This window comes from Aegilops tauschii, chromosome 1 (genome assembly GCF_002575655.3).
Source record: "Aegilops tauschii subsp. strangulata cultivar AL8/78 chromosome 1, Aet v6.0, whole genome shotgun sequence".
NCBI lineage: Eukaryota > Viridiplantae > Streptophyta > Magnoliopsida > Poales > Poaceae > Aegilops > Aegilops tauschii.
In genome coordinates, this window is record NC_053035.3 from 404,133,923 (window position 1) to 404,147,686 (window position 13,764).

General features: G+C 48.0%; 1 protein-coding gene across 1 annotated transcript; it reads right to left on the reverse strand.

Annotated features, from left to right (window-relative positions):
- Positions 1-5,133: 5,133 nt before the first annotated feature.
- Positions 5,134-6,216, reverse strand: LOC109745631 (uncharacterized). Its single transcript, XM_073507621.1, has one exon. The coding sequence runs from the start codon at positions 6,214-6,216 to the stop codon at positions 5,134-5,136; it is 1,083 nt and encodes a 360-aa protein (XP_073363722.1).
- Between the last annotated feature and the right edge of the window lie 7,548 nt (positions 6,217-13,764).

The window sequence follows — 13,764 nt, forward strand, 5'->3', positions numbered from 1 at the left end:
TGGCGGGCGGACCTCCTGATAATCAGAAGAAAGAACAAGGAACTCGTTGAATGTTTGTGATGATGATTCTCGTTTCTTCTCTTGGTAATATCAAAGAACCATGTACAGTACAGACACGGAGATTATCATCAGAGATTCGTCGAGTACCTGAGGAGTGGGGTTGGGATCCAATTGAACCCGACAATTTCTGGAATGGAGACTATCAGCTCTCAACCACGCAGCCAAGAACAAGATCGATATTTTGTTGGCGAAGAATTGGGGATGCTTGGGGAGGAGCGCTGTTTTATACTGGTGGCGACGCAAGGAAGACTGAAGAGGGAGGAGATCTGGTGCGATTCCTACCCTAACGCCTTCTACCGTGGGTTAAATTCGTATGTAACTTTTCGAGTAGATGATTTTTCATATAAAAAACTTTTTCATCCGAGTTCGTATGCAAAAGTTATGCCCATTTTAAGAAATTCCAAAGAGATTTTGCAAATAAAGTCGAAATTCATATTTGTTAATTTTCCCAACAACTAGACCACATATCACATGGGAAACTTATTTTATTTTATTTTTTTGACATTTCCATCATTTTCTTTTGTTTTTTCTAAAACTGATAAGGCGGTCCACATGGGGGGGTAGAGTTTGATGGGCCCTTTAGTACCGGTTCGTGCCATGAACCGGTACTAATGCCTCAAAGCCCATTAGTACCGGTTGGTGCCACCAACCGGTACTAATGGGCATCGCACCCTTTAGTCCCGGTTCGTGGCACCAACCGGGACTAAAGGGCCCAGTTGAACCGGGACTAATGCCTTAGCCGCACGAACCGGGACCAATGGTCACATTTGTCCCGGTTCGTGACTCAACCGGGACTAATGTGAATATTGCCCTGTGACGAAAGCCCTGTTTTGTACTAGTGAATGTTAAGTCTAAGAGTTGAACTATGTGAGCTGGGGATACAATAAGTTGATCCGCATGTGCGTAGCTAGCTAGTGACGCATGTGCGTGTGTCACAGGTACTCCCTCCGGTCCTTTTTGCTTCGCGTATTAGATTTGTGTTGAGTCAAACATTGCAAAGTTTGACCAAATTTATGTTAAAAAATATCAGCATCTACAATACGAAAAATATATATATATATATAATATAAAGGTACATTTCCAATATTTATTTGGCATTGTGAATATTGAATTTTTTTCTATAAGTTTGGTCAAAGCAGAGATACTTCAACTTCGGACAAAACTTGTATGCATACTAAAAAGGACTGGAGGTAGTACGAGGGAGATAGACGGATAGGAGCACGAACGACGTGCAAAAGTTCTTTTTTTTACAGGAAGGACGTGCAAAAGTTTTTTTTTAACAGGAACGATGTGCAAAAGTGTTGTGCGCGCAGTCGCGTCTAGCTAGGTGAATTGCAAAAGAAAAAAAGCACGTACATACGTGTACGTGTAAAAGTCCTGTCTTTTATTTTTGCGAATGTGCACGTGTAAAAGTTGTGTGTGCGTGTACGTGCCTAGTCCGGCATGCATGCATGCATGTGCATGCGGTTGAAGGTTTTTTTTTTGACGTGATGCGATTGAAGGTTTTTTTTGACGTGATGCGGTTGAAGGTTTGAAGCAGCTACGATGCGTTATAAAAAAGAAAAACAGGAAGAATAAAAGAGGGTAAGCATGCACGTACGTACGTATGAGGTGTACGTGCACTCCCTCAAATCAAATCAATCGAAGAAAAAGAAAAAGGTGCACGTGCGGCTGGGCGGAAGAGGGAAGACCCGGCCGGACTTGTTTTGATTCGCTTGGCTTGGACGCGCCTGTAGTTGGAGAGGGTTTCTTTCGATCGCTTCTTTTGATTGTTTCGGTTGGATTGGATTTGAGGCGCTGGTAGTACGTGCAGACCGCCCTTGTTTCGTTGTTTCGTTTTCCATGCATTGATTCCATCGACGCCATAAAGCCAGCCGCGCGGGACTAGACTACACCGGTTGATCTAAGAGAGCTCACTTGGCATAGATGAAGTACTACAAAATATCAAAGCGGTATGACAAGGTCAAGGCCGAAGACGTAACGCTCCGACTTGTGCTTAACCATCCGAAGCTGAGCCCACCCAGCCTTTAACAATTTGATGCCCTCGAGAACAGCAAAATTCCCTGTTTTCTCAAGGGCATAGCCATACAAATCCTCAATGCTCTCCTCTAGGCAGGAAAGAAAGAACCTGGCAACGCAGACTTGACCGGAGCCGAGCGGCACAATGCTGGCGTCTGTCAGGGTCCAATCTTCTGGCCTTTTCACGTCTGTCCACACATCCTGCAGCACGGGCGGCCTCAACTCACACGAGGCAGTGAGGTCCGATGTGCAGAGCTGCAAATCATCGGGTGTGAAGCCAAACCAGAGGTTGTGCTGAGGGATGTACTCGGCGCGACCTCTGAACGGCAGTGCCCAGTTGCCTAGTTTGCTCCATGCGCCACTCGCGATGTCATACGAGTATGTGCCGGCGCCAGATGTGGATATCCAGATCTGTGAATCGTCAACCACGGCGTAGGCACTGATTTCAAAGGGCATTGGGGCATCGCGGCAGCTGGATCGATCCACCCCGTCGTCGGCGGCGGCAAAGAAAGGCGGTGGCTGGAGGGAATACCAGCACCAGTCTTGGGCGTAGCTAGCAGGCAGGCGGGTGTGGAGGAGAGCCTGGAAGCAGTCCCGATCGGGCAGCCGGCCATGGTTGCCGCTCATGACGTATAGGCTGTCGCCCATGGCAACGGAGATGGGGTCGATAATGGGCTTGTGCATCTTGGGCATCCCAGTGCGGAGCAAGCACGAGTCGTGGTTGTACAAGAAGCTCCTGCCGATTTGGTCCACGGCGAGGAGGTTTTCCCGGCCGGGGCCAAAAGCCATGAAATTCATCCACGCCTGTTCGCCCTTCCTGCAGGGCCAGTCGAATGACAGGGACGGTGGAGGCAGCGGAGCGTCCGCTGGCCGTTGATGAACTGCTCGAACCGCTGGCCGTGACTGGGCTGGGCGAAATAAGTTTGCCTGGTTCAAGCAGTGAAGGCTGAAGTGTCTGGGGCCGCCGTTGCAGCTCATGGCCAACAGATTCACAATCCGGCTGCCCATGGGGATGGCGGGCGGACCTCCTGATAATCAGAAGAAAGAACAAGGAACTCATTGAATGTTTGTGATGATGATTCTCGTTTCTTCTCTTGGTAATATCAAAGAACCATGTAAAGTACAGACACGGAGATTATCATCAGAGATTCGCCGAGTACCTGAGGAGTGGGGTTGGGATCCAATTAAACCCGACAATTTCTGGAATGGACACTATCAGCTCTCAACCATGCAGCCAAGAACAAGATCGATTTTTTGATGGCGAAGAATTGGGGATGCTTGGGGAGGAGCGCTGTTTTATACTGGTGGCGGCGCAAGGAAGACTGAAGTGGGAGGAGATCCGGTGCGATTCCTACCCTAACGCCTTCTACCGTGGGTTAAATTCGTATCTAACTTTTCGAGTAGATGATTTTTCATATAAAAAACTTTTTCATCCGAGTTCGTATGCAAAAGTTATGCCCATTTTAAGAAATTCCAAAGAGATTTTGCAAATAAAGTCGAAATTCATATTTGTTAATTTTCCCAACAACTAGACCACATATCACATGGGAAACTTATTTTTTTTATTTTTTTTGACATTTCCGTCATTTTCTTTTGTTTTTTCTAAAACTGAAAAGGCGGTCTACAGGGGGGGTAGAGTTTGATGGGCCCTTTAGTACCGGTTCGTGCCATGAACCGGTACTAATGCCTCAAAGCCCATTAGTACCGGTTGGTGGCACCAACCGGGACTAAAGGACTAACCTTTAGTCCCGGTTGGTGCCACCAACCGGTACTAAAGGGCATCGCACCCTTTAGTCCCGGTTCGTGGCACCAACCGGGACTAAAGGGCCCAGGTGAACCGGGACTAATGCATTAGCCGCACGAACCGGGACCAATGCTCACATTAGTCCCGGTTCGTGACTGAACCGGGACTAATGTGAATATTGCCCTGTGACGAAAGCCCTGTTTTGTACTAGTGAATGTTAAGTCTAGGAGTTGAACTATGTGAGCTGGGGATACAATAAGTTGATTCGCATGTGCGTAGCTAGCTAGTGACGCATGTGCGTGTGTCACTGGTACTCCCTCCGGTCCTTTTTTCTTCGCGTATTAGATTTTTATTGAGTCAAACATTGCAAATTTTGACCAAATTTATGTTAAAAAATATCAGCATCTACAATACGAAAAAAATATATATATATAATATAAAGGTACATTTCCAATATTGTTTGGCATTGTGAATATTGAATTTTTTCTATAAGTTTGGTCAAAGCAGAGATACTTCAACTTCGGACAAAACTTGTATGCATACTAAAAAGGACCGGAGGTAGTACGAGGGAGATAGACGGATAGGAGCACGAACGACGTGCAAAAGTTCTTTTTTTTAACAGGAAGGACGTGCAAAAGTTTTTTTTAACAGGAACGATGTGCAAAAGTGTTGTGCGCGCAGTCGCGTCTAGCTAGGTGAATTGCAAAAGAAAAAAGCACGTACATACGTGTACGTGTAAAAGTCCTGTCTTTTATTTTTGCGAATGTGCACGTGTAAAAGTTGTGTGTGCGTGTACGTGCCTAGTCCGGCATGCATGCATGCATGTGCATGCGGTAGAAGGTTTTTTTTTGACGTGATGCGGTTGAAGGTTTTTTTTTACGTGATGCGGTTGAAGGTTTGAAGCAGCTACGATGCGTTATAAAAAAGAAAAACAGGAAGAATAAAAGAGGGTAAGCACGCACGTACGTACGTATGAGGTGTACGTGCACTCCCTCGAATCAAATCAATCGAAGAAAAAGAAAAAGGTGCACGTGCGGCTAGGCGGAAGAGGGAAGACCCGGCCGGACTTGTTTTGATTCGCTTGGCTTGGACGCGCCTGTAGTTGGAGAGGGTTTCTTTCGATCGCTTGTTTTGATTGTTTCGGTTGGATTGGATTTTAGGCGCTGGTAGTACGTGCAGACTGGCCTCGTTTCGTTGTTTCGTTTTCCATGCATTGATTCCATCGACGCCATAAAGCCAGCCGCGCCGGACTAGACTACACCGGTTGATCTAAGAGAGCTCACTTGGCATAGATGAAGTACTACAAAATATCAAAGCAGTATGACAAGGTCACGGCCGAAGACGTAACGCTCCGACTTGTGCTTAACCATCCGAAGCTGAGCCCACCCAGCCTTTAACAATTTGACGCCCTCGAGAACAGCAAAATTCTCTGTTTTCTCAAGGGCATAGCCATACACATCCTCAATGCTCTCCTCTGAGCAGGTAAAAAAGAACCTAGCAACGCAGACTTGACCGGAGGCGAGCGGCACAATGCTGGCGTCTGTCAGGGTCCAATCTTCTGGCCTGTTCACGTCTGTCCACACATCCTGCAGCACGGGCGGCCTCAACTCACACGATGCAGGGAGGTCCGATGTGCAGAGCTGCAAATCGTCGGGTGTGAAGCCAAACCAGAGGTTGTGCTCAGGGATGTACTCGGCGCGACCTCTGAACGGCAGTGCCCAGTTGCCTAGTTTGCTAAACGCACCACTCGCGATGTCATACGAGTATGTGCCAGCGCCAGATGTGGATATCCAGATCTGTGAATCGTCAACCACGGCGTAGGCGCTGATTTCAAAGGGCATTGGGGCATCACGGCAGCTGGATCGATCCACCCCGTCGTCGTCGGCGGCAAAGAAAGGCGGTGGCTCGAGGGAATACCAGCACCAGTCTTGGGCGTAGCTAGCAGGCAGGCGGGTGTGGAGGAGAGCCTGGAAGCAGTCCCGATCGGGCAGCCGGCCAGGGTTGCCGCTCATGACGTATAGGTTGTCGCCCACGGCAACGGAGATGGGGTCGATAATGGGCTTGCGCATCTTGGGCATCCCAGTGCCGAGCAAGCGCGAGTCGTGGTTGTACAAGAAGCTCCTGCCGATTTGGTCCACGGCGAGGAGGTTTTCCCGGCCGGGGCCGAAAGCCATGAAATTCATCCACGCCTGTTCGCCCTTCCTGCAGGGCCAGTCGAATGACAGGGACGGCGGAGGCAGCGGGGCGTCCGCTGGCCGTCGATGAACTGCTCGAACCGCTGGCCGTGACCGGGCTGGGCGAAATAAGTTTGCCGGGTTCAAGCAGTGAAGGCTGAAGTGTCTGGGGCCGCCGTTGCAGCTCATGGCCAACAGATTCACAAACCGGCTGCCCATGGCGATGGCGGGCGGACCTCCTGATAATCAGAAGAAAGAACAAGGAACTCGTTGAATGTTTGTGATGATGATTCTCGTTTCTTCTCTTGGTAATATCAAAGAACCATGTACAGTACAGACACGGAGATTATCATCAGAGATTCGCCGAGTACCTGAGGAGTGGGGTTGGGATCCAATTGAACCCGACACTGGAATGGAGACTATCAGCTCTCAACCACGCAGCCAAGAACAGGATCGATATTTTGTTGGCGAAGAATTGGGGATGCTTGGGGAGGAGCGTTGTTTTATACTGGTGGCTGCGCAAGGAAGACTGAAGAGGGAGGAGATCCGGTGCGATTCCTACCGTAACGCCTTCTACCGTGGGTTAAATTCGTATGTAACTTTTCGAGTAGATGATTTTTCATATAAAAAAATTTTTCATCCGAGTTCGTATGCAAAAGTTATGCCCATTTTAAGAAATTCCAGAAAGATTTTGCAAATAAAGTCAAAATTCATATTTGTTAATTTTCCCAACAACTAGACCACGAATCACATGGGAAACTTATTTATTTTATTTTTTTGACATTTCAATCATTTTCTTTTGTTTTTTCTAAAACTGAAAAGGCGGTCCACGGGGGGGCGGGGGGGTAGAGTTTGATGGGCCCTTTAGTACCGGTTCATGCCATGAACCGGTACTAATGCCTCAAAGCCCATTAGTACCGGTTGGTGGCACCAACCGGGACTAAATGATCCTTTAGTCCCGGTTGGTGGCACCAACCGGGACTAAAGGACTAACCTTTAGTCCCGGTTGGTGCCACCAACCGGTACTAATGGGCATCGCACCCTTTAGTCCCGGTTCGTGGCACCAACCGGGACTAAAGGGCCCAGGTGAACCGGGACTAATGCCTTAGCCGCACGAACCGGGACCAATGCTCACATTATTCCCGGTTCGTGACTAAACCGGGACTAATGTGAATATTGCCCTGTGACGAAAGCCCTGTTTTGTACTAGTGAATGTTAAGTCTAGGAGTTGAACTATGTGAGTTGGGGATACAATAAGTTGATTCGCATGTGCGTAGCTAGCTAGTGACGCATGTGTGTGTGTCACTGGTACTCCCTCCGGTCCTTTTTGCTACGTGTATTAGATTTGTGTTGAGTCAAACATTGCAGAGTTTGACCAAATTTATGTTAAAAAATATCAGCATCTACAATACGAAATATATATATATATATAATATAAAGGTACATTTCCAATATTGATTTGGCATTGTGAATATTGAATTTTTTTCTAGAAGTTTGGTCAAAGCAGAGATACTTCAACTTCAGACAAAACTTGTATGCATACTAAAAAGGACCGGAGGTAGTACGAGGGAGATAGACGGATAGGAGCACGAACGACGTGCAAAAGTTCTTTTTTTTACAGGAAGGACGTGCAAAAGTTTTTTTTTAACAGGAACGATGTGGAAAAGTGTTGTGCGCGCAGTCGCGTCTAGCTAGGTGAATTGCAAAAGAAAAAAAGCACGTACATACGTGTACGTGTAAAAGTCCTGTCTTTTATTTTTGCGAATGTGCACGTGTAAAAGTTGTGTGTGCGTGTACGTGCCTAGTCCAGCATGCATGCACGCATGTGCATGCGGTTGAAGTTTTTTTTTTGACGTGATGCGGTTGAAGGGTTTTTTTTGACGTGATGCGGTTGAAGGTTTGAAGCAGCTACGATGCGTTATAAAAAAGAAAAAGAGGAAGAATAAAAGAGGGTAAGCACGCATGTACGTACGTATGAGGTGTACGTGCACTCCCTCAAATCAAATCAATCGAAGAAAAAGAAAAAGGTGCACGTGCGGCTGGGCGGAAGAGGGAAGACCCGGCCGGACTTGTTTTGATTCGCTTGGCTTGGACGCGCCTGTAGTTGGAGAGGGTTTCTTTAGATCGCTTCTTTTGATTGTTTCGGTTGGATTGGATTTGAGGCACTACTACTACGTGCAGACTGCCGCCGTTTCGTTGTTTCGTTTTCCATGCATTGATTCCATCGACGCCATAAAGCCAGCCGCGCGGGACTAGACTACACCGGTTGATCTAAGAGAGCTCACTTGGCATAGATGAAGTACTACAATATATCAATGCGGTATGACAAGGTCACGGCCGAATACGTAACGCTCCGACTTGTGCTTAACCATCCGGAGCTGAGCCCACCCAGCCTTAACAATTTGACGCCCTCGAGAACAGCAAAATTCTCTGTTTTCTCAAGGGCATAGCCATACACGTCCTCAATGCTCTCCTCTGGGCAGGTAAGAAAGAACCTGGCAACGCAGACTTGACCGGAGGCGAGCGGCACAATGCTGGCGTCTGTCAGGGTCAAATCTTCTACCTGTTCACGTCTGTCCACACATCCTGCAGCACGGGCGGCCTCAACTCACACGAGGCAGTGAGGTCCGATGTGCAGAGCTGCAAATCGTCGGGTGTGAAGCCAAACCAGAGGTTGTGCTCAGGGATGTACTCGGCGCGACCTCTGAACGGCAGTGACCAGTTGCCTAGTTTGCTCCACGCACCACTTGCGATGTCATACGAGTATGTGCCGGCGCCAGATGTGGATATCCAGATCTGTAAATCGTCAACCACGGCGTAGGCGCTCATTTCAAAGAGCATTGGGGCATCGCGGCAGCTGGATCGATCCACCCCGTCGTCGTCGTCGGCAAAGAAAGGCGGTGGCTGGAGGGAATACCAGCACCAGTCTTGGGCGTAGCTAGCAGGCAGGCGGGTGTGGAGGAGAGCCTGGAAGCAGTCCCGATCGGGTAGCCGGCCAGGGTTGCCGCTCATGACGTATAGGCTGTCGCCCACGGCAACGGAGATGGGGTCGATAATGGGCTTGTGCATCCCAGTGCGGAGCAAGCGCGAGTCGTGGTTGTACAAGAAGCTCCTGCCGATTTGGTCCACGGCGAGGAGGTTTTGACCGGAGCCGAGCGGCACAATGCTGGCGTCTGTCAGGGTCCAATCTTCTGGCCTGTTCACATCTGTCCACACATCCTGCAGCACGGGCGGCCTCAACTCACACGAGGCAGTGAGGTCCGATGTGCAGAGCTGCAAATCGTCGGGTGTGAAGCCAAACCAGAGGTTGTGCTCAGGGATGTACTCGGCGCGACCTCTGAACGGCATTGCGCAGTTGCCTAGTTTGCTCCACGCGCCACTCGCGATGTCATACGAAAATGTGCCGGCGCCAGATGTGGATACCAGATCTGTGAATCATCAACCACGGCGTAGGCACTGATTTCAAAGGGCATTGGGGCATCGCGGCAGCTAGATCGATCCACCCCGTCGTCGTCGTTGGCAAAGATAGGCGGTGGCTGGAGGGAATACCAGCACCAGTCTTGGGCGTAGCTAGCAGGCAGGCCGGTGTGGAGGGTGCCCGGAGCTTGTTGTAAGTGATCCCAGAATTTAGAGACAAATTGAGTGCCTCGGTCAGATATTATAGTCTTTGGGACTCCATGCAAACAAACTATACGATAGAGGTAAAGCTTAGCAAGCCTTTGAGTGGAGTAGGTCGTCTTCACGAGAATGAAATGTGCTACCTTGGTTAGCCTATCTGTGATGACCCATATGTTATCATTTCCGCGTTGCGATCGAGGTAGTCCGACGATGAAGTCCATTCCAATTTCATCCCATTTCCACTCAGGTATCCTGTTTGGCTGGAGTAGCCCTGCTGGCTTTTGATGCTCGGCCTTAATGCGCTGACAAGAATCGCAACAAGCAATAAATGCGGCTATGTCTCTTTTCATACCGTGCCACCAAAATCTTTCATGAATGTCTTTGTACATTTTGGTTCCTCCAGGGTGGATCGAATATGGGGCGGTGTGGCTTTCGGTTAGGATTTGATGCTTGAGTTCCTCAATGTTTGGTACGCAAAGTCTGTGCCCGTACCATAATATTCCTTCATTGTCTGTGACGAACTCTGAAGCCTTACCAAGGCTCATCTTCCTCTTTATACCTTCGATGCTGGGATGTCCATGTTGAGCCTTCTTAATTTGTTCCATTAGGGTGGGTCGTATCTCCAGATTTGATACATTGCCCTCAGAGACTAACACCATGTTGAGTCTAGCGAACTCCTGCTGAAACTCAGGCCTCAAGTTCTGTGGACTGTCGTTGCCCGGGCTGGGGTTCCAACTAAGAGCATCTGCCACTACATTTGCTTTCCCTGGATGGTAGTGAATGCCGACATCATAATCCTTGACCAATTCCAACCAGCGTCGTTGGCGTAAATTTAGCTCTGGTTGTGTGAAAATATATTTAAGGCTCTTATGGTCCGTATATATTTCACAACGATTTCCCAACAGAAAGTGCCTCCATTCCTTGAGTGCATGGATGACTGCTGCTAGCTCCAAGTCATGAGTTGGATAATTTTGCTCATGCTTCCGTAGTTGCCTGGAAGCATACGCGACAACTTTGCCATCCTGCATCAGCACGCACCCGAGACCCTTCCGCGATGCGTCACAATACACTTCAAAACTCTTGTGTATGTCTGGCACGATCAAAACTGGTGCTGTTGTTAGTTTCTTCTTGAGTTCTTGGAAGCTTTTCTCTCACGCTTCCGTCCATACAAACTTCTTGTCTTTCTTGAGCAACTTTGTCATTGGTTTTGCCACAGTGGAGAATCCTTCAATAAATCTTCTGTAATATCCGGCCATTCCCAGGAAACTCCGCACATCTGTCACGTTGGCTGGTGGTTTCTAGTCAAGTATGGCTTTGACTTTTTCTGGGTCTACGGCCACGCCTTCTTGGGTCAATATATGGCCTAGGAAACCAACTTGTCTTAGCCAAAATTCACACTTGCTAAATTTGGCGTATAATTGATGTTTCCTTAATTCTCCCAAAACAATTCTGAGATGTTCAGCATGCTCTTCTGGTGTCCTTGAGTATACCAGAATATCATCAATGAACACCACAACAAATTTGTCCATAAATTTCATAAACACTTTGTTCATGAGGTGGACGAAATATGCGGGGGCGTTCGTCAGTCCAAACGGCATTACTGTGAACTCATATAATCCGTACCTGGAGGTGAATGCTGTCTTAGGGATATCTTCTGTCCGTACTTTCAATTGATAATATCCCGATCTCAAATCAATTTTTGAGAACACCTTGGCTTGTGCGAGCTGGTCAAACAAATCATTTATCTGTGGCATCGGATATTTGTTTTTGATGGTGACCATATTGAGAGCTCGATAGTCTATACACAATCTCAGTGTCCCATCCTTTTTCTTGGCGAATAATACTGGCGAACCCCATGGTGGGGAGCTGGCTCGAATAAATCCTTTGTCCAGTAATTCCTTTATTTGCTTTTTCAATTCTACCAACTCTGAGGATGCCATTCTATAAGGCTTCTTATAGATGGGAGTGGTGCCAGGTGCTAGTTCAATGCTGAACTCTATCTCTCGGTCTGGTGGCATGCCTGGTAGTTCTTCAGGAAGTACGTTTGGAAACTCGCACACCACTGGAACTTTTCTCAATTCTGAAAGGTCTACTTTGTTCAACTTTGGTTGCCGTGACCGTGGTCTCTCTTGAGCTGTAACTTTTATTGTCTTGCCGTGATGATGAGTGAGGATTACAGTCCGGTTGAAACAATCAATAAATCCTTTGTTGGTGGTCAACCAGTCCATCCCTAGGATGACATCCAGTCCTTTATTTTCCAACACGATGAGATTAGCCTAAAACTTTAGTCCTTCGAATTCAATAATCACTCCTTGGAAGTAACTCTGAGTGATATGCTTATTTCCGGGGGACTTGATGATCATAGATTTTTCCAAAGGAAGTATCGGTAAACCATGTTGCAAAACAAAACTCTTCGAAATGAATGAGTGAGAAGCTCCAGAATCAAACAAAACCGTGGCAGGTACTGTGTTGACAGGGAACGTACCGAGCACGATGTCTGGGGCATTCTTCGCTTCTTCCCTGGTCACATGGTTCAGGTGACCCTTCGTGTGGTTGTTGTTGGAATTGAAATTGTTGCGCTTGGGGGCTGGATTATTCCCACCATTGTTCGGCTTGGGGGCCGAGTTCCTTGGCTTTGGGCACTGTTTGGCATAGTGCCCTTCTTCACCACAAGCATAACAAGTGACCCCTGGACGGTATGTAAAGTCCTTGTCCCTTGAATGAAACTGTCTGGTTGGCCTAGGAGCAGTAGGCGTGGATTTTCTCGCTTCAATCCTCTGAACATCAGTCTTGCTTCGGTTGTTGCGAGCAAGAGTCGTCTTGTCCCTCTTTCGCTTACGAATATCCTCCAGACTGTGGCGCTCATTCTCCAAAGTAATGGCCTTGTCAACTAGTGTTTTGAAATCCGCGAAAGTGTGTACGACCAGTTGGCATTTTAGTGCCGGTGCCAGGCCGTCCAAAAACTTTTCCATCCTTTTGTTCTCAGTCATATGTTCATCGTAGGAATAACGAGATAGCTGGGTAAACTCACTGTTGTATTCCGTCACTGACATGCCTCTCTGCTTGAGGTCATCAAATTCTCTTTTCTTGATTTTTATGATGCTCCTGGGAATGTGTGCCCCACGAAAGCCTTCCTTAAACTCTTCCCAGGTGATGTTATGTTCACTGGGGTGCATGTGTAGGAAGTTCTCCCACCATGCTGCAGCTGCTCCAGTAAGGTAGTGGGGTGCATAAAGCACCTTCTCATGGTCAGAACATTGAGCAATAATCAACTTTCTTTCGATGTCACGAAGCCAATCATCGGCTTCAAGCGGCCTATCAGTGTGAGCAAACATTGGAGGGCGTGTCTTCTGCAGTTCAGACAACTTGGAGTGTGGTTGGTATGGCTCACGGTGATTTCCCATATTGATGACATGATTCATCATCTCTTGGTGTTGCTGTTGGCTTTGTTCGAAAAGGCGGCATACTTGAGATAAGGCTGCCTCACTGTCCTGTTGACTAGACTGTCCCTGAGTGAAGTTGTTGCTTGTCTGTGTTCCATAAACTTCTTCTGTTGGATTTGGCATGGAACGAGTCCACAGACGAGACATTTTCCACTCTGGGGGTATTATTTTGAAAAATTTATGAGAAGAACTGTGTGGCACAAGGAAAATTTTGCAAAGACGAAAACTTTGAAAGACCTCAAGATTTTTCAAGAGCATAAACGATTTCGCACGGAGAAGGACTGCTTAGCACATATCTTACACGCGATACGCAAACATACGATACATCACTCAGGACGTGCGTACACACTCCTGACATGTTATTAAGGCTAGCACACTACTCCGGGATCCTACATGAAGCGCACACAAATACTACGAACTAACGTACATATGAAACATATCATACATGCAGACACATCGCGCGGCGACTAGGCGCACTCAGTCGGAGATGGTGAAGATATCCTTCCCCTTGCCGAGGGTAAGGCCCAACGGTGCAGGAGACTCAACCTCCACCTCCTCCCTAAGAGGCTCCAGGCGCGTAGCACTGCACTGAGGTGATGGCGCGGGTGCGACAGGCGGTAGTGCGGGTGCGGCAGGCGGTGCAGCTCTGACTCGAGTAGGAGCAATGACCCGGTCGAACTCCTCAGTGGTAGGCAGACGGCGAGCA